The 25413-nt window shown below is 44.7% G+C and overlaps 1 protein-coding gene across 3 annotated transcripts in view; it reads left to right on the plus strand.

Moving 5' to 3' along the window:
• The window catches only part of bi (T-box transcription factor bifid), an 88589-nt gene that overhangs the window by 60611 nt on the left and 2565 nt on the right, over nt 1-25413 (plus strand). For all 3 annotated transcript variants that reach the window (XM_089263443.1, XM_089263444.1, XM_089263445.1), the window contains exons 4-6: nt 17699-17845; nt 17930-18006; nt 25073-25323. In XM_089263443.1, the coding sequence (XP_089119569.1) occupies nt 17699-17845; nt 17930-18006; nt 25073-25323 (475 nt within the window). The remainder of the gene's footprint in view (nt 1-17698; nt 17846-17929; nt 18007-25072; nt 25324-25413) is intronic.

Genomic DNA, 25413 nt, shown 5'->3' on the forward strand with positions numbered 1-25413 from the left:
TGATTCTGTTTCTCTGTCTCTGTCTCTGTCTCTGTCTCTGGCTCTGTTCGCTTGCCCCTTGCTGTTTCTCATGGCAAGCTTAGTTTATGCAGGCAGCAGGCAGGCCTCATTCGCCAAAATCGTCGTCATCAATATGAAACCGGTCGTCGTCGTTCCAAAATAATAATAATAAAAAAGAAAAAGAAAAAAAAAATGTTGCTGTCGCTTCCTTTTTGCGCGCGCACGAGTTTTCAGCAAAAATTTCTTATCTACAGCGCTACGGTGCGCCGCAGCAGCTTCTTTGGGTAGCCTGACCCTACCCACTCCTCCAACGCCAGCTCCGGCAACGACTGCTGACCAGAGACCAGAGACCAGAGACCAGAGACTGGCGTTAGCCGTTCGACCTTCACGACGACGACGACGACGACGACGCATTTGTCTCCTTGCCCAGTGGAGGGTCCATAAAACTTAGCAGCGCCTGCCACTGGACGGCAGGGCCTGGGCCCCGGGTCTAAGGGCGCCCCGAGGAGGCTGCTGCGCTCGCTGCTTATTATTTTGGCAGCTCGAATTTGTTTGGCGCTGGCGTTCGCCCGTTCGCCAGTTCGCCCGTTCGCTCGTTCGCCCGTTGATTTCAAGTTAAGATTTGAATGTCGCTCGGGCAAAGACAATGCCACGACTGCAGCCGCCTGTCTCCTGCCTCCTGTCTCCTGCCTGCCTGGCGCTCAGCTCTTGTCGGCTGGCTCTGTGGCAGCTCGTGCGTCGTTTCTCTGAATGCATAGCCAAGCCAAAAAATCGAGAAAAAAAAGAAGAATCTACAAAATAAAAGACGAACAAATTTCCTTCAACCCGCGCTCAGCCTGCGTTCCGGCTCGTTTTTGAGCTCGTTTTCGAGCTGGACGCTGGTCGCCGTCGTCGTCGTCGCCGTCGTCGTCGTCGCCGTCGTCGTCGTCGCCGTCGTCGTCGTCGTCGTTGTCTGGCTGTCTGGTTGTTTGTTTTTGGGGCCTGGCGCCTGCGGTATGCCTTTGTCGTCGTCTTGGACCTGGGTCTGGGGCTCTTGTCGTCGCCTGCTCGCCTATATGAGAAATGATCGGACATGAGAAACAAAAGATTTGCAAATGTCTTTGGCTTTTTGGTTGCCGATGCCGAAGTTGTTGTTGTTGTTGCTGCTGTTGCTGCTGTTGTAGTTGTTGTAGTTGTCTTCGTCGCCAGGCAGTTGCTGTTGCTGTTGCTGTTGCTGTTGCTGTACCCGCAAGTTAACTACAATCTGCTCTGTCCACAGTAGGCGACAGGTGACGCCGGCAGTGCGACCCATGCGCCCCATCTATTAAGAGCCAAGCCAATTACATACAAAATACAAGAGCTGACAAGGCTGGCAACGAGCGCCAAGACGCCAAGACGACAACAGACAACGACACACATTCATCTTCAAGCAGCGCCGCTACAATCGAGGCGCACATCAGGAGAGAGGTAGAGCAATGAGGCGCCGGCTCAGCCACCATCGTCGTCGTCGTCGTCGTCGTCGTCGTTGCAGCAGCTGTCGAATTGTCCTTTTGGACTGTTTTGTAACAAGCTCTTGTTGCTGCTTTGCATGGTGAGGTGCGTGCCGTCGGCTGGCTGAATCTTGCCACCAAATCGACGCCAATTGTGTGGCAGCAATCGCCTTTCCCATCGCCAGCGACAATTCCAGTTGCGCGTGCGCATTTGATGCATTTGCAATACTATGCAAGACTTGTTAATTAGCCTTTAAAAAGAGAGAGAGAGAGAGAGGGAGAGAGAGAGGGAGAGGGAGAGGGAGAGAGAGGGCGAGATAATGAGCCAATTGATCAAGGGTAAGGTCAATTCTAAGGCAGCTCTACCTAAGATCTGCTGCAGTTGTTATACACAAACTCCTAAGCTGATAGATAGCAGCTCTCAGATATAGTCTAGTTGCTTAAGTCAGGTTCCCCGACGTCCACTTGAAGCTAGGAAATTTGCGTTGACTGTGGGTAGAAGGGAACTACATATGGCAATGTATGAGCTGAGGGGTAAGAAGGCATAAAAAGAAAGATATGAGATATTTTTAAGGAATCTATGAAAGGATCCATAAAGGGATATATGAAAGGATCTATGAAGGGAGCTATGAAGGGATCTATGAAGGGATCCATAAAGGGATCTATGAAGAGATCTTTGAAGGGATCCATAAAGAGATCCATAAAGGGATCCATAAAGGGATCCTCAAAAGGATCCATAAAGGGGTCCTCAAAGGGATCCATAAAGGGATCTATGAAGAGATCTTTGAAGGGATCCATAAGGGGAAATATAAAGGGATCTATGAAGGGATCCATAAAGGGATCTTTAGAGGGATTCATAAAGGTATCTATAAAGGCATCCATAGAGGGGTATATAAAGGAATCTATGAAGCGAGCTAGCAAAGGTGGGCTCTAAGCTGGGAGCAAGTCCGGTAGTCTCCGCCTAGCTAAAGGATATCTACCCAGCTAAAGGGTATCTACCTAGCTAAAGGGTACCTGAGTGTATTTCAGCGCCAGATTAGTCCTGATGTTGTTTATGATCCAAGGAGACGGAGAGGAAAAGTAAGAAAGAGAGAGAGAGAGAGGAAGAGAGAGAGACCACCAAGTGTTGTTTGTGTCGCCTGTGTGGCCACATTTTTGGTAGGGGTAGCACCCCAGCGGTAGCGCCGCAAGCGATTCACGAACAACAACAACAACAAGAAGGAAACGCAATGCGGCACTTAAGCTAGCCATTCGCCAGCTACTGCTGCCAGCACGCTACGCAGACGCAATACTCCACACAGGGAGACTGAGAGAAAGAGAGAGGGGGAGAGCGAGAGAGAGAGAGAGAGAGAGGGAGCTGCAAGCTGAAGTCAAAGTCGTTTGCGTTCTTCTTTATCATTAAACGCATAAATGCGAATCTACAAAAGCCGCTGCTGCAGCCACAGCTCGAGCCTCGGCTTCGGCTTCAGCTTCAGCCTCAGCTTCAGCCTTGTGTGGAAATTTATGGCACGTAAATTTTATTGCCCCGCAAGTTGCAAGCAGAGGCAGCAGCAGCAGCAGCAGCAGCAGGCTCATTGACGTTGTCGTCGTTGACGTTGTCGTTGTTGTCGTTGTTGTCGTTGTTATACTTATAGCCAGGCTCGTATTTCCCACCAAACGCGTCGGTAGCAGCGCCGTCGCCATCGCCATCGCCATCGTCGTCATCGTCATCGTCATCGTCACATGAATCTGCCATTTTATTGCCAAGTTTACTTTGGCGGCAATGTTATTAACGCACATTTTTATGGCTTTGATGGGCAACTGATGCTCGGCCCCAAAAGCTGTTTTGGGCCCCAAAGACACAGCTTGCCGCTCGGCCACCTTATAAATTAACGTCTTTCGGGCATTGCTTTTGTTTCGACTGTGTTTGTTTCGGATCTCGACGGCTTATGGACTTTCCTTTGGGCCACCTAAATAGATTGGGCATTAGCATAGCGCACGGAAATTGTGGGCTGAAGCCCACAGTGATGGTCTACACTTACCCCATCCCCTGCGCACCCCTCTCATTCAGTCTGAACGTCTACTTATGCATATGGCATACATTTTTTGGGATTTCCGTTGCATTTAGCCCACTGATTAGCTGCCAATTTGGAACAAACGACAAACGTCGACAATTTCCTCAATCAACGAAAAAAAAAAAAAGCAATCAAGAAACAACAGAGAGAAACAGAGAGAAACAGGTAAATCGACCTGCTTCGGGGGCGGGCGAACGTATCGAAAATTTTCGGTGGGCCCAACTGACTAAACCTCATTGATAGAAATTTGCATAAATTTACACTTAATTATGAGCAGCAAGAGAGAAATACAAATAGTAATAATAATAATAAAAATCAATCACACAGAGAGAGGGAGCTAGAGGTAGAGGTAGAGGGAGAGAGAGAGGGGCAGAGCAGACCAGGCAATGGGCACGTAATTTGATTACAAACGCAGCTCATTTGGTGAATGAATTCCAATTTGATGTAGCGTGAGCCAGCTTCGAGCTCAAAATATTGAATACGACTAGCTCTAAGCGGTTCCATTTGTAGAGCCACAATCAACAAATGCCTGATCCGATGGATCCTAAACTAAGGCGAGTTGGACCTCAAGTAATTGTTGATGGTTGTAAGGTCTATAAATCTAGTCTATTGATTCTATAGGGTCTATTGCTGTTTGGCTAGAGAGTAAAGTCTTATATACCTTATATATATATATATCATATACATACCTTCCATTCATCTTCTTCAATCAATGTATGATTGCTGAGGCTTACCGATAGATCCTTGGTTTTCAATCAGCTTCAATTGTTCAGCTAGTCTCTGTGACTTCTTTCAATTTGATTTTAGAGTTAACTAAGTTAGATCAAAATGTTCCAGATCCATTTGTAGAGCCATAATCTGTAAGTGTCTTTTGGCGGATCAGTTTTTCAATGGATCCTAGGCCAAATTGAGTTAGACCTTAAGGAATTTTTGATGGTTGTATAGTCTATATGTCTAGTTTATGTAGTCTGTAGGATCTATTGCTGTTTGGCTAAAGAGCTAAGTCTTATACCTTCCATTCAACAACTTCAATCAATCAATGCGCTAGCTCAGAGCTTGCTGAGGTCTTCCGATAGATCCCTGGTCTCTGAGAGTTACTAAGTGTCTCTGAGATGTTTATTTTGGTTTTAGAATTAACTAAGTTTGATCAAAATGTTCTAGTTCCCTGAATTGGATGCCAGCTTCGGCTAGTATAAAGCTGAGCATTTAGTATTGATAAAGTCTCAGCGGAGTATTCTCCACTATTCTAGACCCGTTTCAATGGCCAAGCTGATTTGGCTTGTTTCGGCTGTTTATCCGCTGGTCGAGTCATTTTTAGCTTGAATCAATCTCAGGCGTTGAACGTGCTGGGCCAGCCCATTGATAATCAGCCACGCCCACCCAGCACGTATGCGCACAGCGCCTACCTGGGCCCCAGCGCCCACCTGCCTCAGTTGGCCCATATGTGGACGCGCGTTTGAGTTGAAGTTGGAGTTTTTCATGCATTTGATTTTTGGTGTTGTTGTTGTTGTTGTTGTTTTTTTGGTGCTGCTAATTAATTTTTATGTCCCATTCTTCGCTACGCTTTGCGTTTTCCTTTCGTTAATTAAGCAAAGAACTTAAATAGATGCTGCCCCTGTTGCTGCTTATCCGGCCTAGTCCAAGTGCCATAAAACAAGAAGAAGAAGCAGAAGAAGAGGCAGAGCAGCAGCAGCAGCACAGCGTGTGGTGGTCACGTCTTGGAGCCACCGGCTGGGGCTGTGCCCACACACAGACCCCGTTTTCATTCATTAAAATGCCCATGAAGAGAGCCAAAGGAAAGGAAAGGCGAGGCGAGGCAAGGAAAAGAGACAAAACGAACGAATTGAAACGAAAAGCAAACGCAACGCAAAGACAACAAATTATAATCAAAATTTAAATTTAAATATTAAACAAGTGTCGATTTGTTGCTTTCGCCCCGCCGCTCTGAGTGCCCCAACAAAAATTAAGTTATAAAACAAAGTTAATGGTGTGACGGGCCCGGCCCGGCCAGGCACTCGGCTACTTACGTCCCGATAAGATAGCGGCCAACATCAAACACCTCGCATTTCGATGCTGTAACACGCACTCACTTTTATGACACACACACCAGCACACACACACACACACACACACATTGCACTAGCTGCGCTGATCCATGATCCATGATCTGTGATCTGTGATCTGTGATCTGTGATCTGTGATCAGTGATCTGTGATCTGTGATCCATTGCCAAGTAGATCTGCGATAAGCAATGCCTCAGGCTCAGCAAATTCATTCACAAATTTCAAGCAATTGATTCGAAGAGCTTTAAGAGACTTATTAAAGCTCTGTTTCAGCCAAGTAAAGCTTTTAGAGATTTCAAGAAAGCTGCTTAAGAATTCACTCAAAGATCTACAAAATCCCTTGTGTGGCAAAGCTTGAAGCAAAAGTTATTCAAGCTTTGCTTAAATGAATGAAATTGATTATTATAGATTTATTTCATTAATCCAAGTACTTCAATATCTGAAGCAATTTTTACAACAAATTGTTGGGATATTTTGTCAAAATATTTCTTTCTCGGATACCAGAAAAATTGCAGTGCTTGTCAAAGCTTTCTGTGTCTGTGTCTTGTCTTGACTTGTCTGGCATTGTCTTGTCTTGCCTTATACTCACATCAGCTTAAGCCTAGTACGACTAGCCTAGTACTTACAGCTTATCTTATAAAGACAGCAAATCCGTAAGCTTTTCAGATATTCCTCAACTTTCAATGAGCTTTATTCAATTGCAAGTTCATTTTCAATATGAAAATAGAGTTTCAATAAGTTAATATTATGATAAAAATATTAGCTCACAAGGTACTTGGTTTTCTTTTGTGACATTTCGCAGAGAGAGCTTTTGCGCCTGGTGCCCTCCCCTAACATTATATTAAAGCCGAGCGTGAACAGTTTTATTGCCTTAAGTCCACTTTAATGGCTCTAATCATGCATTAAGCCCGCTTTCACGCTTCTATAATGCTTTCAAGTATCGTTTCGAGTCTCGATTTGTCAGGCTTTGCGACTTAGGCGTCTTCGGAACGCACTGTGAAACGTATTTCAGCCAAAAGCCAAACTTTTCGACAGGCGGGTCAACAACATATATATATATATGTGTATGTATGTATGCCTGTTTGGTTCTCAGGCTGAGCGCTGTTCTAGGCTTGGATCGGTACAAATGATGCTCATTAGTCGCTCGGCTCGATGATCATTAATTGTCCGGCTATCCGGCTGAGATCTGTGTTTTGGGTAGCTGCTGAATCAGAGCCAGAGCCTGTGAGGGCCTTTTGGCTACTGTTTGATGATGATGATGATACAGAGGCTAAAGCAGAGGCAGGCGCGGAGGCAGAGGCTGAGGCTGAAGCAGAAACTGAGGCTGAGGCTGAGGCAGATGCAGTAGCTGCTGTTTGGGGCTTTCACCTGGCTCCACTTTTATTTTCATTAACATAAAATGTTTTGTGTTGATTTTTATGCGCTGTAAATTAACAGAAATTTATGCGCAGAGACAAGAAATGCCTTTCACAATTTCTCAACGGAACGCTGAGGCCAAAAGGCTCATTCATAAAAATCGACGGCCGACAGTAGCTGCGTTCACAGATCAAAAGATAGATAGTCCATAGTTGAGAGCTGAGAGCTGTGTATGTGTGTGTGTGTATGTGTGTGTGTGTATGTGTGTGTGTGGGGCTGTAGTTCGGGCGGGCGCACATTGCGTATGCTTAATTTATCGACACTTAACGCCAATGAGGCGACGCGGCCGCACTTCAATTAAGGCCTCTGCCCCTACCATTGCCCCTACCCCTACCCCCACTCCTACTCCTGCTGCTGCCCGCTCAAGACAGATCTAAGTGTGTCTGCATTATGCTTAACACTTGTCCACGTCGCCGACGAACAGAGTCGCTGAAAAACACACACACAGCACAGTAGCCAGAGACCCCAGAGTCGGAATCGAGTCGAAACCCGCATCATATGCATGCGTGCAAATAAATTTGTCTTTTAGTAATTGCCGAGTGTTGACTATAAACAGGCGCAGTCCGCGACATCGGCTATCGGGAATGGCCAGAAAAAGCCAGCGAGACAGAGAGAGAGATAGAGAGAGAGAGAAAGGGATATTATTGACTTGGGGAACGAAGCCCAGTTGCTGGTATCATCATTAACGCTTTAACTTGAATTTCATTAAGCAGGCAACCAGTCAGACAGTCGAGCAGGGAGTCAGGGAGTCAGGGAGTCGGGGAACTGGCCAAAAGGCAGCAGGAATCGGCAATGCGTACGTAGGTACGAAATATAGCGGCTGCAGCAGCAGCTCCCAATGTCACATTGACAGGGAAAAGAGCAGTAAAAGACAGAGAATCGTCCGAAATTGCGAAGAGAGGCAGCCACACAGACAGCTGAGTGCGCTACGGAGTAAAGAAACGATATTTGAGTGATATCTCAGAGAAGCTTGAATAATACTAAGAAAATCATGATGATCACAAATCAAAACTCATGTAGAGTCTTATGCATAAGCTGAGGCGAACTGGAGAAATATAAAGGAGATGGTAAATGAGTTCCCAAATCAAAGCCTCGTACTAAGGGGTATTTAAAGGATCTAGAAGACGATTGATAAAACAGTTTGCCAGATAATAGATAGATAGAAGATATGGACATGACAGATGGATATTATGTACATTTCTGTGTATATAATAATATATAATTATACAAGACAAATAGAAAAAAGAAAACACATATGAATAATATGTGGGGTGATAGATAAGGTAGATAAAATATATTTGCAGATAAATAATAAATATAAAATAAATAGTTAGATAAAACATACAGATAGGACAGATAATTATATAGATCAATTGGATAGGACATCTACATAGATAACAAAAATAATAAATATACATATATAAACACTTTTATCTGCACATATGCTATGTGGCATAGGGTGATAGATATAGACCGATATGAAAGAACGATAGACAAATAGATAATAGATGCCACAGATGTGTTTCAAGATACTATAAATATATATAGCCCCCCCATATAATTAAGATGGATAGTCAAAGCAAATTAGTGCCAGATAAGCATCTAAGAAATACAGTTCAATACAAACATAATACAGATAGATGTCTGGTAATGTTATGGAACAGTTATACAGAGATAGCTAGAGAAAAAAGTCTTTAATGATATCTAAATAAATAAAAAAAAAGCGACTATGGAAATTGCTTTCCCCCTAGAGAAAATACAAAATTCGCCGAACGCAAAGCAAATCAAATTCCTCAATCAATTCTAATGGAGCATCTATTCAGCTGTTTATGTCGTCTAACTGCTCGATTGATATTTATAAATGTATTTTGAATGATTATGTGGATCTAATCGAACTGTTAAACTAGATTAGGCTAAAGAGCAGCAACACATTCAGACACACATTTTATTTCACTAAATATACAGCGAGCGAGCAGCAACAGCAACAACAACAACAACAACTTGAGGTGGACAATCGCTTAATGGCTCGCCTGCGAAACATGAAAAAATACTCAAGTGTTATCGATTAATGTCCAAGTCTAGCAGCTACCGAACGAGCTGCTGAGAGGCCCGAGCCCAAAGCCCAGGCCCAGAGCCAAGCTCGAGCAGCAGCAAAAAACTCGCTTGGCGGTTGCGGCTGCTCATCCAAAACTCAGTGGCTAAATGGACGACAACAACAACAGCAACAACAACAGCAGCAACAACGTTGTTGGTTCTTTATTATGATTATTCGCCTTTTTAATAAAGAAGAACAAAAGGTGCCGACAAATATGGCAAAACGACAACAGCAACGGCAACAGCAGCAGCAACTGCGGGCTCTGCGGGCCAGTTGATTGCGAGTTTGCCACATGGGGCATGCGGCATGCGGCATGCGGCATTTGGCTGGTGCTAATGTCATCGAGCGTTGAACACCTTTATCAGTGTTGCATTGAAATGCACACACGCATGCGCGCAGTCAAGTTGCATGCCGCATGCAACACACAGCTGCCAATGCAAGCGAGCGAGCGAGCCAGCGATAGCTGCTTATCGCCGCAAATAGTTTGGTCCGCGTGGTGGGTCGCCATTCAATTTATTAGCTGCAATAAAACGCTAATCAACTGCGCGCTAGCGGCGGCCAAAGCCGGCAAAAAGTGTTGAAATCATTTGAAATATTTGTCATACGGCAAATCGGCGCGGCCAGCGTGTGGGCGAAAGGCGGGGGGCGGGGCGGTGCGGAAGGCGGGAGTCTGGTCGACTAGCTGCGGCTGGCCATTAGCCGCTCCTCGTTTATCTATGACAGGATGGCCATAACTAACTGAGCTCATTTGTAAGCAGCAATCGGCTCGGGTCTGGCGCATTATTTATGATGCGGCCCGCTCGCTATGCCAGCGATAAATGTGTATCGATATTTATGCAATTATGAGTGGTTGCGCCGTGAGTGGCGGGGGCACATTGCTAAATGCGACAAATCATCGATAGGGCTATCGATAACATAGAGCGCATAATATATCGCGATAACTATTAATCGATATTGTTTGAATATCGGTATGTAATGCAGTTACAAGTACATATTCTTGAACATACATATTAATCATAGTTGTCTAAGCATAATTGCTGTAGCAAGTGCTATCGATAACATATCGATTATTGCATTTCGTACAATTGGCTGTACTCTTCACTTGTAACTATTTATGATAATGCCAATCAATCAATTTTATTTGATGATCATTGTTATCGACTAACAATTATCGATATGTCATAGTTAACTAAATGCTATTTTCGTTCTTATCGATAGGAGGTTTGTGAACAATAAAGACACTCTTTGTACATTTTGTATTACTGTAAGCAATCACTTATCACTGAATATCGATAACATATCGATAGTGTCATATTGCATACTCTTCTATATGCTTCATTTGAGTGGGGGCTCAAATAACTATTGCAATACGTTTGATTTGATTGCACTCGTCACTCGTCATCGGTTATCGGTTATCGACTGAGCATTTGCTCACTCGGCTCATTGGTCGCTCGCTCCAGCGAACCGCAACGCAAATGCAAAGTCCCAAGACCAAAAACTACGAAACCAAATAAAAGCAAATACAAATTCTAAAGCTCAATCGACTGTGACTTCCAGCAGCAGCAGCAGCAAAGGTGGAGGCTGTAGGCGCCAGGTGGGGACGCAGGTGAGGGCAGCCAGTGGAGCGATTTGCATGCGGCAAAATCTGCGCAGTCGCAGCAGTTGGGTCCAGGCATCATTAGCTGCAACTTTGTTGAAAGTGCCCCCAAATGTTGTCTGCCCCATTGTTTTGCTCTCCCTCTCGCTATGTGTGCGTGTGTGTGTGTGTGTGTGTGTGTGTTTATCGTCGCTAACGCCGCCCATTTTGTTAAGCAAATTTGCAATTGGCTGCCGTCGTTGACCGTCGCACAGACGCCACCAAAAATGGACGAAGCCAGAGCGGAGCCCAGACGCTGGACAGCAGGCGAGACAACTGGAGCCAACTCGGGGGCAGCTGTGCCTGTGCCTGTGCCGGTGTCTGTCTGCCTGTGTGTGTGTGTGTGTGTGTGTGGGGCAACAACTCTCTTGCCTTGCTGTATCTCAATCTGTTGCCGAGCTGCTGTTTCGCTTCGTGTTGTCATTAAAATGTAAATCCATTTAATTAACATTTTCCGTTCAACGACGACCACCAAAAGATAGCAGCAGCAGCAGCAGCAACAGCAGCAACAGCAACAGCAGCTCAAAAGAATTGTTATAAATTGTAAATAAATTTTGATATTATTTAAATGAAATGTCCATAAACTTGTTGGCTAGACGGGCGCTGCGGCAGCGTGAGAGTTGTGACATGGACCAAAAACAAATCAGAGAGGCAGAGTGAAAGAGAGAGCGAGAGAGGGAGAGACAGATAGCGTTGAGCTGCATGTGCGACTTATGTATACCCAGCATATTGACTCTAGATATCAGCTAAGCCTGATCAATGAGCATCAAAAGCATTCAGCTGCAGAGGCGACTAGTGAATACCCTGTAAAGCAATAAAATCACTGCCTGACTAGCTTTAGATAACATCTACTATGCCAGATCAAAGATCAATAGCAACATAGGCGGCTAGTGAATACCCTGTATAAGTTTGATATGCACCTGATGATGCATTTATTATAAGCGTAAGACACAACTATCTTAAGTCTTTATCTCAAGTTTAACGACTTATATCTCCTATATAATATGCCAAGCAGAGAGCTAAAGCAACAAAGTACAAGAATTTGACATCCCAGCTCTACATACCCAATGTAGTGCCCTCAACTGCCCCTACTGGGTATGGGAAAAATTAACGCCTGGGTGGCGTTTCTTTCGAATCGGGCCAATATTCTTTGATATGGCTCGTATTTTGTAGCTTTTGTCTTTGTTCACTTTGGCATCGACCATAAAAATATGCATAATTTAGAGATGAATATTAAAGAGTCGCTGCATGGTGGGTCGCCTCTACCACCAGCCTCTACACCTGCGCGACCGCCCGCCCCATCCCAGGCGGTGTCTGGCCGTTGGCTGGCCTGGGCTTAATTAAGACATGTTTCGGGCCGCGTTTCGTGTTGATCTTTATGGTATAGATCTCTCAATATGCATATCGATTTAGCTTTCGGAAAGCAGCTTAAGACAATCCAGCGACAGCTTCATAAAATCCCAAATGCTTAGTCAACATATTCCCAGTTCCCATTTGCTTCAACAGGCGACAATGCCATTGCCATGATCATCATGATCATCAGCAGCAGCGGTGATGACGATCACCGTCATCATCATGATCATGATGATTGCCGTTGTCGGCGCCTTCAATTATGTCCATAATTGGTGAACAGGTAGCCGAAAATGGTTTTGGAGTCAGTCCCCCCCTTCGGTCGGGTTGCCCGTGTTGCCTAATTGAGCAGCCAGCCAACAACTGAGCCACTGAGCAGGCAGCTCAGCAGCCGGACAACACTGTGACAACTCGGGATTGCAGAGTGTGGACTGCGGACTGCGGACTGCGGAGTGTGGAGTGTGGAGTGAGTGAGAGCAAGCCAAAGATTAGCGACGTTCAGCGGCGCCTTAGAACTTGGCTTAAGCGAGTGCTGACAGTTCAATTGCCAAATTTATTGCGCGCTTGCTAATCGACAACCATCGATATGTCTATGAATCGATTGTGGCATATCGATAACTATTTGACTTTTTTGCATTTAACTATCAAGTGCAGGTTGATAAATGGGCCAACTGCTATGCTATTTACTAATCGATAAACATATCAATGTACTATCGATAATTATCGATAAAGGTATAGATGTATGCAGTGAGTGCATCTTTGAAATTCCTCCACCGTAAGTCAATTAACCAGCTCAGTAAATTAGTAGTTATCGATAAGTCGTTATCGGCATTTCTTGCTTCTTCATAATGCCAAAGCCCCATTACAGGCCAAAACAAGTGTAAATGCGAATCCGAGCCATAATCAGAAATCTGGTTTGCAGCAACAATGTCCCGTCGAGCAATTAGCACAGTGCTCGAACACGCTCGCCAGCTAATCGATATATCGATAAACAGACTATATTAGTGCCCAGAGCGATTTACATGCCTGCACGACATTTTAGATTTTCGCAGCTACTCAAATAGCAGAACATTGCAACTAGTTGCTATAATTTGAGGCAGTTGTTGCTGTTGCTGTTGTTGCTGTGGCTGGCATTCAGTCACGATCAAGTGGAGATATCGCTGTGGTAGTTGATGCAACTGTCGATAACCGTTAGCGATCGTCCGTTTTATTGCTGGTGGCGGTGGTGGTGGTGGTGGTGGTGCTGCTGCTGCTGCTGGTTGCATGTGAACAAAACATGCCAAATCAAAGTGTGAGTGATCATTCAATTAAGCAGCACGCCAACCGACAACAGCAGCAACATGAGCAGCAACAGCAACAGCAACAACAAAGCCGACGACAGCAATCACAAAGCAACAGCAACTGCGGTGCCATCATCAGTTAAATTATGTGATAATATGCCAACAATGAGTGTGCAACAGCAACAGCGACAGCAATCGCAACAACAGCAGCAGCAGCAGCAGCAGCAGCAGCAATCAACACGCAAAAGCCCAAAACAAACGTGTCACAAGCAGCACAGGGCAGGCAGGCAGGCGGGAGGTGGGCAATTGAGCAGCGTGAAAGATGCGGCCCCAACGGCAACAGCACGTACAGGCCCCGCAGCAGCATCACCAGCAGCAACAACACCAAAATTGCTGCTGCCTTTTTTGGTTGTTGCTGCCGGCGCGGCTCAATCAGTTTGTCACCCGGGCGATATATAGAGTGATTAAGTGGCCCACGGATTGGATTGGATTGGTGTTGGCCAACTGGTGCAGCAGCAGCAGCAGCAGCAGCAGCAGGAACAGGGGCAGCGACATAGAGACGTGCCGCAATGCAACAGCAACAGTTGCTGAATTTTGCATTAGTCGCTGGCTCGCAATGCAATATGAGCAGGCTAGAAAAAAGTAGACAATATTTGACGCATAATTGCATTAGAGCTGCTTGCCAATCAATTCAATCAGCGAATGAAATCACAAACAGCAGCAGCAGCAACAACAGCAACAGCAGCAGCAACTGGAGCTGTCTGTCTTGTGTCTGGCTTGGCAAAGCGACAACAGCAACTGTTGCTGATTTGTTGCTTGTTGTGTGACGACGACGACGACTGCGTGGCGTCCGTGTAATCGCACTTCATGTCTAATTAGACTTGTTTATGCCCATTTGAAAAAAAAAGAGAAAAAAACTGAAATGCAGCAGCAACAGCAGCAGCAACAACAACAGCCACATTGCTGCGGTGCATGCACATATTATATTATTTTTTATGGCTATCTTCACGGTTATTTTCATTTAAATCGCAATTCAAACTCGACATTGTCGTCGAATGACATTTTAAATGACAATTTTGCGCCTTTTGCAACTGTTGCCAGAGAGAGAGAGATAGAGAGAGAGAGAGAGGGGGCTGAGTGAGTGAGAGCGCGAATCAAATTGTATGTAATAATGCAAATTGTTTTTATCAATAAATTCTAGACGCACAACGAGTAATTCAGTTAATGTTGCTGCTGAATGAATTTATGCGTTAATAAATTTAAAGCAAATTAGCTAAACGACTTCGACGACGATTTATGGACTAAGCAACGATTGCGACTCATTCAGCAGAGCCTCGGCTCAGCTCAGCTCAGCTCAGCAACGACTTGGCAATTTGATTGATGAGGCTTGCCAATAAACTGTGTTTGCCTTTTAAAGTCAGCCCAAATCGGTGCGAGTCGGCGGCAATTGCGTTTCCAATTGCCGTGTGCAGTCGTCGTCCCCCCCCCCCCCCCTCCCCTCTGGCCTTGCGCCAGCTGCAGCGAGTGTGCCGGGCTCCAAAATGGCGACGCCGGCAATTAATCAGTTTTTCAGCCTTCGGCCTTTTTGGCCAGGCAATAAAAGACAGAGAGCGAGAAAGAGAGAGAGGGAGAGAGCGAGACAGACACTTGCTTAGTGCATGAATTAATGGCAACGCATTTAGCGCTTAGTCGTTATACTATTCACATTAATTAACGTGACACGTCAACGAGTAGACCACTCAAATTGACGAGTCGTGCCTAGCTGCTGCTGCTGCTGCTGCGGCGGCGTGTGAAAATATTTTAATTTACGATCTTGCGTACTTCAACGTAATGGGATTTTGATCTTTGCTTGCTTTACGCCTTGCCACATTAAGGCAACTTGATGTAGCTCTACTCGTTGCCGTTTCATTTATCACTCGTTAGGCATATTTGTTAGTCAATAGATTGTCTCTTTATTAGTTTCAGTTGCTGCTTGATGTCATTCGCAATGGTAAAGCACTTACTCGCACCAGCTGTAATCATGTGCTCATTCGTTGGTGGTCTATTTGCTGTAGCTCTACTTGTTATGATTCTATTCATCATAGGTCTACTCCTTATAGCTCTACTCGTTACAGCTTTACTTGGTACATCTCTACTCGTTGTGTCTCTACTTGATATATGTATTTCTACTCATCATATCTCTTCTCCTTATATCACTACTCGCTATATGTCTGGTCTCTATTGCTCTATTCCTTATAGCAGTACTTGCTACGACTCTACTCATAACAGCTCTACTCTTTATAGCTCTACTCTTTACAGCTCTACTTGGTACATCTCTACTCGTTGTGTCTCTACTTGTTGTATATCTACTCATCGTATATCTGCTCGTCAAACCGCTACTCGTTATATTATTACTCTTCATATTTCTACTCCTTATATCAGTACTCGTTATAGCTCCACTCGTTTTAGCTCTACTCGTTATAATTCTACTCATCAGCTCTACCTTGTACATCTCTATTCGTTATGTTTCTTCACATAATTCTACTCGTCATATCTCTACTCCTTATAGATCTACTCGTTATAGCTCTACTCGTTTTAGCTCTACTCGCTATATCTCTACTCGTTATAATTCTACTCATCAGCTCTACCTTGTACATCTCTACTCATTTATCATCATCATATCTCTGCTCGCTATAGCTCTGCTCATAATAGATCTACCCGTTTTAGCTTCACTCCTTATATCACTACTCAGTATAGCTCTACTCGATACTGCTCTACTCATCATATCTCTGCTCTCTATATCTCTACTCGCTGCTTTTCTGCCCATTATGGTTCACTGCTTATCTAACCCTTATTTCTCCACACTCGCATTATTCCTTGTATCCACATGTATGGCCATTGCAGCTCTACCTCTTCTCGCCTCAGTTGAACCTTTCGCTCTCTGCTGTCGTACGGCCTGGTAATTAACTTGTAGCTTGTAGCCACACATTTATTGTCAGTCTCGGCGCGCTTTGCTTATGGCTGCCTGCCGCGTTTGCCGCGTACTTGTCTAGCTTCACTCAGAGCGCACCGTCCACATCAGCTACCAGCAACTATTGCTGCTTATGCTTACTTCTCCTGCTTTGCTCTGCTGTGCGCTGAGATCTGTTTCGTTTAGTCTGGCCTGCGCTTTGTCGCATTATTTAGTTGTATTCAGCACTTCTGAAGCGTTAACACGGCCAGCACAAGCTTTCAGCTCTACACATACAATTATAATGCCGACAACATGAGCAACAACCACAAGCATCTTATTAGTCACACCTTTGTGTGCATGACACCGCAATCGCCATTGGTGGTCTTCGCGAGTGAGAGAGGGACAGTGGCAGATAGAGAGAGAGGGCGTGCAAATCAAGCGCAGATACAAGATACACACAATATATGTAGAGCCAACCAGTTGTTGTTGTTGTTGCTGCTGTCGCCAACAGCAACAGCAACAGCAGCAACAGCAGCAACAGTGTAGACAGCTAGAGCTATAGCCTAAAGTCTAAGTCTGAGTCAAAGTCGCAGCTTGTTTTCTTTTTAAATTACATGAACAAAATGGCGTTGCCAGACTCAGCAACAGCAGCAGCAACAGCAACGACAGCAGCTGCTTGTGAGGTCCACACAGCAGCAGCAGGAGCCGAAAACACACAGAGACTGTGTGGCTGGCCGCCTCGGACCCGGTCTAGAGAGCCTGGCTGCCTAGACTAGAGCTGGAACTATGCTTACAGTTGGTCTGTCGCTCGGTCTGTCGCTCCGTCGCTCGGTCCGTCGGTCTGCCGTTCGCTCCTTCGTTTTAATCGAAGTCGATTCGACGAGTTATGGTAATTAAAAAGGTGTTCCTTTTGCAACAGTCGCGCATGTCGTTGCTTGGGGGGTCTCGCGGCTTCGCCTCTCTGCTTGCTGCAGACAAATTCATATTTTATGACAAAACTTCTGGCCACTCCCCGTCCCCCCCCACTCTCTCTCTCTCTCTGTCTCTCTGTCTCTCTGGCGGCACTCGTGCACTTTGGTGGGTGGTCGCCTACAGGAATGTCGCCGACGTGCCACAGTCCACAGCCATTTGCAATATCTTTTCCACAGCTCAACTCCAAGACATGTGTGTGTGTGTGTGTGTGTGTGTGTGTGTGTGTGTGTGTGTGTGTGTGTGTGTGCCTCTGTTTGAGCCTGTCAAGTTTTGTCAAGTTACTGCCGCCAAAACGGAATACCTTGTGCCGTGCTTTTTTTTTTTCTTTTTTGGTTTTTTTTTTTTTTGTCCCATTACATTTTGCATGCTAAGCTAACTAATCTTATGCTCTCTTTCTTTCTCTTTGGCCATCTCTTTCGTTCGCCCTATAGACAATACTGAACTCAATGCATAAATATCAGCCGCGCTTTCATTTGGTGCGAGCCAACGATATCTTGAAGCTACCATATTCCACGTTTCGCACGTACGTGTTCAAGGAGACGGAGTTCATAGCCGTGACTGCATATCAAAATGAGAAGGTAAACCATATCTCGATATATAAATAGAACTATGATAAACCAGCCAAGTGCCATATATAACCAAACCCACATTGACATTTGCAGATAACTCAGCTGAAAATCGACAACAATCCCTTTGCGAAGGGCTTTCGTGATACTGGTGCTGGCAAACGGGAGAAGAAGTGAGTATCACTAGTGTTAAGCAACGGCTCGAATTGAAGGCGCCTACAAGGGGAGATCATCATAGACAAATGTCGATTTGATTCGGGAATAATTGAAGTTAGTTTAAGGCTAGGCTTTGGGTTCTTTAGTGCTGGGAGGTGGTTTGATTCTATATGGGGAAAAGGTTTTCCTAGTTCAAGCTCTTACAACTGTTCAATAAGTGAAGTTAGTTCAAAACAAGGTTCTGGAACCCTAAAAACTTTTAATGCTGGACTATGCTAGGCTAGAGGTGGTTTGATTATATATATGAGGAGGGCTTTTCCTAGTTCAAACTCTTACATTTGTGCAATAATGCAAGTTCGGGTTTATAGTGCAGGTTTATGTTGGGCTAGAGGTGGTTTGATTCTCTATGGGGAAAGGATTTTCCTAGTAGAAGCTCTTACAAATGTTTAATAAGTAAACTTAGTGTCAAGCAAGGCCTTTGGGTTTATTGTGCAGGGTTATGTTAGGCTAGGTTAGGTTGTTTGATTCTATATAGGAAAACGTTTGCTTTGTTTAAATTAATACAACTTTACTTAAATTATTACAATAATTGAAGTGAACTGAAACCAAGGCCTAAGGGTTTGTGGGGCTGGATTATATTACGCTAGAGGTGGTTTGATTCTATATGCATATAAGGAAGTTTTTACTAGCGTAAACTATTACAACTATTTATTAAGTAAAGTAAGTTTGAAGCAAGGCTCTGGAACCCTAAAAACCTATGTTAGACTAGCGGTATTTTGACTATACATAGGAAGAAGTTGCTTCCACTTCAAACTATTACAACTTTTCTTAGAACCCATCATGCCCCGATAGCTGATTTTATCCTGAGTTTATCTAGCCTAGCTAACTCTAGTGCTACCCATCCAAGGAACCTCTTTTAATAGGCTGAAGATCTTAGTCAAGAACTGTCGATATACTCCCGGCAAACGCACAACACTCAAGCAATAGGGTTATACAATATTATTTCCCCAAGTTACGGCACGTTAGCTCAGCCTAACTTGGAGCTGGTAAAAATCTTGCACAGAATGAAAATTCCTTGCTTAAAGTAGATGCGCATGACAGCTGCTGCTCTCGGCCAGTTGATGCTGCAATTATGTGTGGTAAGGCCGTGCAAAGGACCCCATTGATTCAATTAGTTCATAAGTTAACTTCGGCCACGGCGTGCAGTCCCTGGCAAATCGAATTCAACACAATCGAGCGAGGCCCCTTCAGCTAGCTACCCGCTTGCCTCAAAAAGCAAACTAATCAGCACTTTGAGCTGCACTTGGCAGCACAGCAATCGTTGAGTTTGGGGTCAGCAATTCGGTTTGTTTTCCTATTTGTCTCTCTAGCTGTAGCTGTATCTGCTTCTGTATCTCTATCTGTATCTCTACTGTAGCTTGATTAGCAGACATTAATTTTTGTCAAATCTGTGCGGAACTAATTAGCCTGCTGCTTGTCAAATTGCAACTCATACAAAGCGCCAATGAGGACGATGGCTAACATCGACTCGCAGCTGGAGGCCAAGTGGCCACAAAGTCAACACAATGATGATGATGCCGATGATAAACATGCTGAGGATGATGACTGGCACCTTGGTCTGGCCATGGTCCGTGGTCCACCCCCAACTCCCACATCCACTGTCGAGAGCGAGAGAGAGAGGGAGGGAGCAGCACAGCTCTCCAGCTGAGCGCCTGTAATCCATATTGATGGATTGATTTCAATTTCCTGTTGGTCGATTTGGTCGGCCGTCAGCGTGGGCGCTGATCAAAATGCTTTTCGACTTTTTTTTTCCACAATTGTTTTTGCGCTGGATAACCAAAAAGTCAACATCGGCGTGGGGGGTGGGGGGATGTGGAACGAGAACTGGTTCCGGTTTCCGGCCACCGCCACGGGCAGCGCTCTCTGCGCTTTCAATCTGCCCTGACTTAGCATAATGATGAATGACATTTAATAGCTGGCTCAACGTTTTCCTAAACGTTACAAATCAATTTTCACTCTCTCTCTCTCTCTCTCTCCTCCTCTGTGTGACTGACAATGACAAGACGATGATGAGCTGTGGCGTATTTGGACAGGCCAAGGAACGACTTCATCAGTCTTCTGCCTGCTGCATTGACACAAACAATTTACTTGCGGCCCTTCCTGTTGAGTTGTTGTAAAACTGATTACAGCGCCTTGATTGGCATTAGCCTGCCAAGCCACAAGCCCCAACGCCCCACAGCCTTGCATAGGGCAGCCCAGCCTAGCTGTCTATTCAGTCCCCCAGTCCCGCAATCCTAGCTGTCTTTTATACCCAGCAAACATTTAAATTGCCAGCAGGGAAATGCGCGCCGAGTTGCTTTTAGCTGCTGCCCGTCTTAAATAAGTTATTTGATGCCCCTGTGGCATATGCTCTAAATCGATAAATATCGATTGTGCAGTTGTCTATATTCCATGCAGTTTTCTGGCTCTATACGTATGTATTGAGTGCATATAGTAAAATCATAAGACCTTCAGCTAACTGAGTTCTTTCTACAAGTTTATTCAATTTCTGGCTTAAAATCGATAACTATCGATATGCCAGCTAGCTGTTTCTGTATTAAATATAAGTCTAGACGCATTGCTATGGAGTGATTTTTACATATTTTCCTTTGACTTTGACTTGGGTGAACGTTTTTTTTACTTTTATAAAACTATATCGATTATTATCGAACTTAAAGCACAACATTTTCACAACTTTTAAAGCAAGCAGCAAGTAGTCCTCAATAGTTCATATGTTGTGCCTGCAAATAGTTATTACTATAGCTATACGCCTTCGCTGACACACGCCGATAACACTACAAATAGATAAATATCGATTTATAGTTGGCTGTAAAAGCAATTCGTCTCGCATGGCTTTTCAGCTTCATTTCTTTGTTTTCCATAAAAGATTTTAATTTTTTTATGGTTGTTATCGATAACTTTTGATTCAGTCCGAGCTCTCGCTAGCCTCTTGCAGGGTATCCACGTGCGCCGCCTCTCTGGCTGTTGGCAAAAATCATGCACTGTTTGTTTATTTTTTATCTGCATGTCAGCCGCAGTCCCGCCTGCCACGCCCACTGGCAAAAAACAGAATTTGACTGGTCATTGCTGGGACAGTCATGTGTCAGTTTTTTGGCCAGCGCTACGGATTTGGTTTCGGTTTTTTGGTCTCGGGCTTCTCTGCTCAACTGGACGTCGATTATTAATAAAACGCCAGCGCTCAAAAGTATACTACACTTGTGTGTGTGTGTGTGTGTGTGTGTGAGGGAGAGAATGTGTATGTGTGTGTGTGTGTGGGCGATTTACAGCCGCTAAAGCGCTTAGCTAACTTTTTGCATAGACTTTTAATTAGTCTGAAATGCCTGGGCAATTAGAGCGACTTAGTCAAAACTCCAGTCTTGCCTCATTTATTTTATTTTTTTTGTTTGTTTTGTTATTGTCAAATTGGCAGCAACAACAACAACAATAACAAGCAGCAGCAGCACTTTTTAAGTAGCTCAATGCGGCGGCAACTTTTTGTGGTTAACTCTTTTAGCAGCCAGCCGCTGGGCTGCGCTTCATTAGTAACAGCAACAACAACAACAATAGCAACAACAACAACGGTCACATAAACAATGCCATGACGACATTCTCGTCCTGCAACTTGGGTGTCGCAGCTTCACAGCAAGCGGCGCTAATTGGTGGCAACTATGTCGCAGCCAGAGAGGCGCAACCCTCTCGCAGCTTAACTGCGCAACTTCCGCCGGAATGATATTCATCTCTGGCAAAGCCAAAGTCGAGTCGAGCCCAGCTCCTGCTGCCTGCCGCCTGCCGCCTGCCTCCTGGCAAACTCTTTGCAATTGCTTTTGCATTGCCCGCGGCCGCAGCGGAAATCTAAAGTGAAAACCGTTTTAACAGCGGCAGTAGCAGCGGTTGAGAAGCTGGCAGCAATTGAAATTCCTTTTCATATTTATTTGCCACACTCTCTCACACTCGCTACCGTCCCGCCCCGCCTCCTGCTGTTGCAGACAAATAGCTGCAGGCGTTAGTTGACAATTGGCGCACTTTTTTTTTTGCTTCCTTTCTTTCGACTGCTGTCCGCGCTCTTCTCCTTCCCCCCCCCTCTCGCTGCCTTTGTTAATTTGCCAATGTTGTGGTGGGCGGGGCTGGGCGTGGGCGTGTGTGGAACTGGAACTGGTTTTAGCCGCACATTTAGATATAATTCAAAAATTACAGAGCAACGCCATTTGCCACGCCCCTACCAAGGCCCACCTCCGCCCCCTGCCCGCTAGCCGAGCCGTGCATAAAAGGCCAAGATAAACGTCTTAGCTGCCCTTTGTGTGCGAGTGTTGCAAATTTATGGTTGAGTTACATGTGAGACACAGGAGCGGTTCAGCCGCCCCGCAGGCGCGCACGGGCCCAATTGCAGCATTTACTTGCACTCGCTGTGCCTGAGGCTGGGAGTTGTTATCTTATCCAACAAAATTCTTGATAGTATTGAATAGATGAAAAACAGTATTTCCCCAGTATAAGTTGAATTTTCGAATAATGTCTTAGGCTGGAGAGTTTTATATGAATATTCATTCAGTTTGAAAATAGCTTTTGAGGGTTATTATCATATATCCTATGATAGCATGTATATATACTGATATACTGTTCTATATACTAATAACATATGGTATACATCGGTGTATACTAGAATGGTATATAGCAGTATACAGTGCATACAGTGCATATCAGTATGTACTATAATAGTTTATGGTATATCTCAGTATATACTAGAAGGGTATATAGCAATACAATAGTATGTACCAGCACATAATATATCTCAGTATATACTAGAATGGTATATAGCAGTATATATCATACAGCGCATACATGTATGTATATACTATAATAGCTTATGGTATATCTCAGTATATACTAGAATGGTATATAGCAATGCAATAGTATGTACCAGTATTATGGCACATAATATATCTCAGTATATACTAGAATGTTATATAGCAGTATATCCCATATAGTAAATATCAGTATATACCAAACCATTATATATAGCATATACTATATCTCAGTATATACTAGAATGGTATATAGTAGTATATACTAGAATGGTATATTTCAGTATATACTAGAATGGTATATAGCAGTATATACTAGAATGGTATATAGCAGTATATACTAGAATGGTATATAGCAGTATATACCATATATTGCGGCACTATGCACCATTTGTCTATTTATAAGCCGCTTTGGTCTACTCTTCCCTAACTAAACTCTACTTTCAGTTAATTGAATATCAAAGTACCTCTTGAGTGCTATCAGCATATACCATATAGTAGCAGTATATACTAGAATAGTATGCAGCAGCATATACCATATAGTACATATCGGTATATACTATGATCTACAGCAGTATATACCATATATACCAGAATCCATTGTACCACAAGTAGACTCAACTTTCAGTTGCTGTAAGGCTAACAGATTTCTAGTTAAACAATTTTCGCTTCTGCTTAATTTGAGCTTTGGAGCACAAACTCTACTATTTAGAGCGCCCCATTTCGGGCGTTCGGGCTGCTCGACTGTTGGCTGTTGGGTGGGTGGACTCGTAGCGCTGCCTAGATTAACACAAATTGATTTGCTATTAAATTAGGTATATACACAACACACACATACACAACACACACACACACACACACATGCACACACAGGTGATGCGAAATACGTGGAAAAACAGTTAAGTGTAAAAGAAGACGCCTGTGGCGAAATTGCCAACTCCTGTCTATGGGTGGTTCCGGGCTCAGTGGTTGCTGTGATAATGATACACACATGCCGCTCCCCCCACCCCTCTCTCTCTCTCTCTCTCTGTGTGTGTGTGTGTGTGCTAGTAAATTGCCCAATTTGCGAACACGGGACCTGGCGCTGGCATCGTTGCTTTGATGTGTGAACAACAACAAAAAAAAAATAAACGCAGAAAATGCACGGACGTAGTTTTTCGTCTATAGGGCGGTGATGCGGTGTATTTGTCGGAGCTTACGGGGCAGTACGAGCCGAGGCCAGTGTAGACACTAAATTACACTAACGTGTTTTGAATTATTTTTCAATTTCATTGTCGGCCCAGACACAAACTGCCGGCTGTTTCCGCCTGCCATTGTTACATTTCAATTAAGGTTCCGGCTATACGGCAATCCCCAACCGGAGACCGCCTGTCCCGCCCCTCATTCATATGCCGGCAGCGTCGTTTTATCATTTAACAGATATTCCTGCTAGCGAAAATATTATGCCAGTGCCTCGTCTATCCAAAAAGCCTAATGCAACATGGAGAGTGGAGAGTGGAGAGGGAGAGGGAGAACGAGAGAGGCAGATCAAAAAAACAATGTCTAAAGCGCTTGCGGCCAGTGCGTGCTCCAAAATTTCCGATTACAATTCGGTTTTTCAATTTGCCATTTACATTATTCAGTTCTTGGTTTTGGTAGTCTAGGGTTCCAATATTATCGAGAGCCTTAAGTTTTATGTGCCAAGTGTCTGAGCAGAAGAGCTAGGTATGATCTCATATGGAGCCCTCTTGGCTTAGCTCTTAAGTTTTTCAGTGGAAGAAGATGATGGACTGCCCTTGTAATTCCCATCTTCCATCTTAACTTTCCCAGTTTTCAGCTTGAATCTCTCTTTTCCTGTTGAGGAAATTCCCTGAGGAGCTGATATTTTGTAGATTCTTTTTTCTCATATACAGAATGTCCTAGAGAGGCAGGAGTAGGTACGATTCCATGGGTACATCTAGATACAGTCGACTCCCGATAGTTCGAAACGATAAGGGGATCAGTTTCTTTTTCGATTTACACAGAAATTTCAATTATCGGGGATAGAAATATGCGATTTATGGATCGGGACTCTACTGTATTACCTGAGTAAGTTTCTTAGATCTTCAGTTCGCTCTCAGAGTGGGAAACGCCCTTTCCCCCATCATTAGCCCTTACCCCAGGGATGTACAGGGATGCGCCCAGCTCGCTGGGCATGGAACCCGCTTCGCCTTAGACAATTGGATGTTCTAATGTGTTTCGTTTTCTCGTACTACTGTTGTTACAGGCAGGCGCTGATGTCCAACCGAGGGTCCGACTCGGACAAATTGAATCCCACGCACGTGAGCAGCTCCCGGGCGCCGCTCCATCTGGGCCACGCCGGACGGCCGCCCCATCTGCATCCGGCGCATGCGGCCGCGCTGCTGGACAACCAGCAGGACGACGACGACAAGCTGCTCGATGTGGTCGGCCCGCCCCAGAGTCCGCTGCTCCCGCTGAGCCACTCGCTGCAGCAGATGCACGCGCACCAGCACTCGGGTAAGCAGTCGAGCAGCATTAGCTGGCTCCGCATCTCACTCGAGAATCTCGAGAGACTCAAGAGACTCGAGACTCGCCTATGCCCTGGCA

The sequence above is a fragment of the Drosophila navojoa genome, chromosome X (assembly GCF_054131105.1).
Source record: "Drosophila navojoa isolate 15081-1374.11 chromosome X, UAZ_NAV_1.0, whole genome shotgun sequence".
NCBI classification, from domain to species: domain Eukaryota; kingdom Metazoa; phylum Arthropoda; class Insecta; order Diptera; family Drosophilidae; genus Drosophila; species Drosophila navojoa.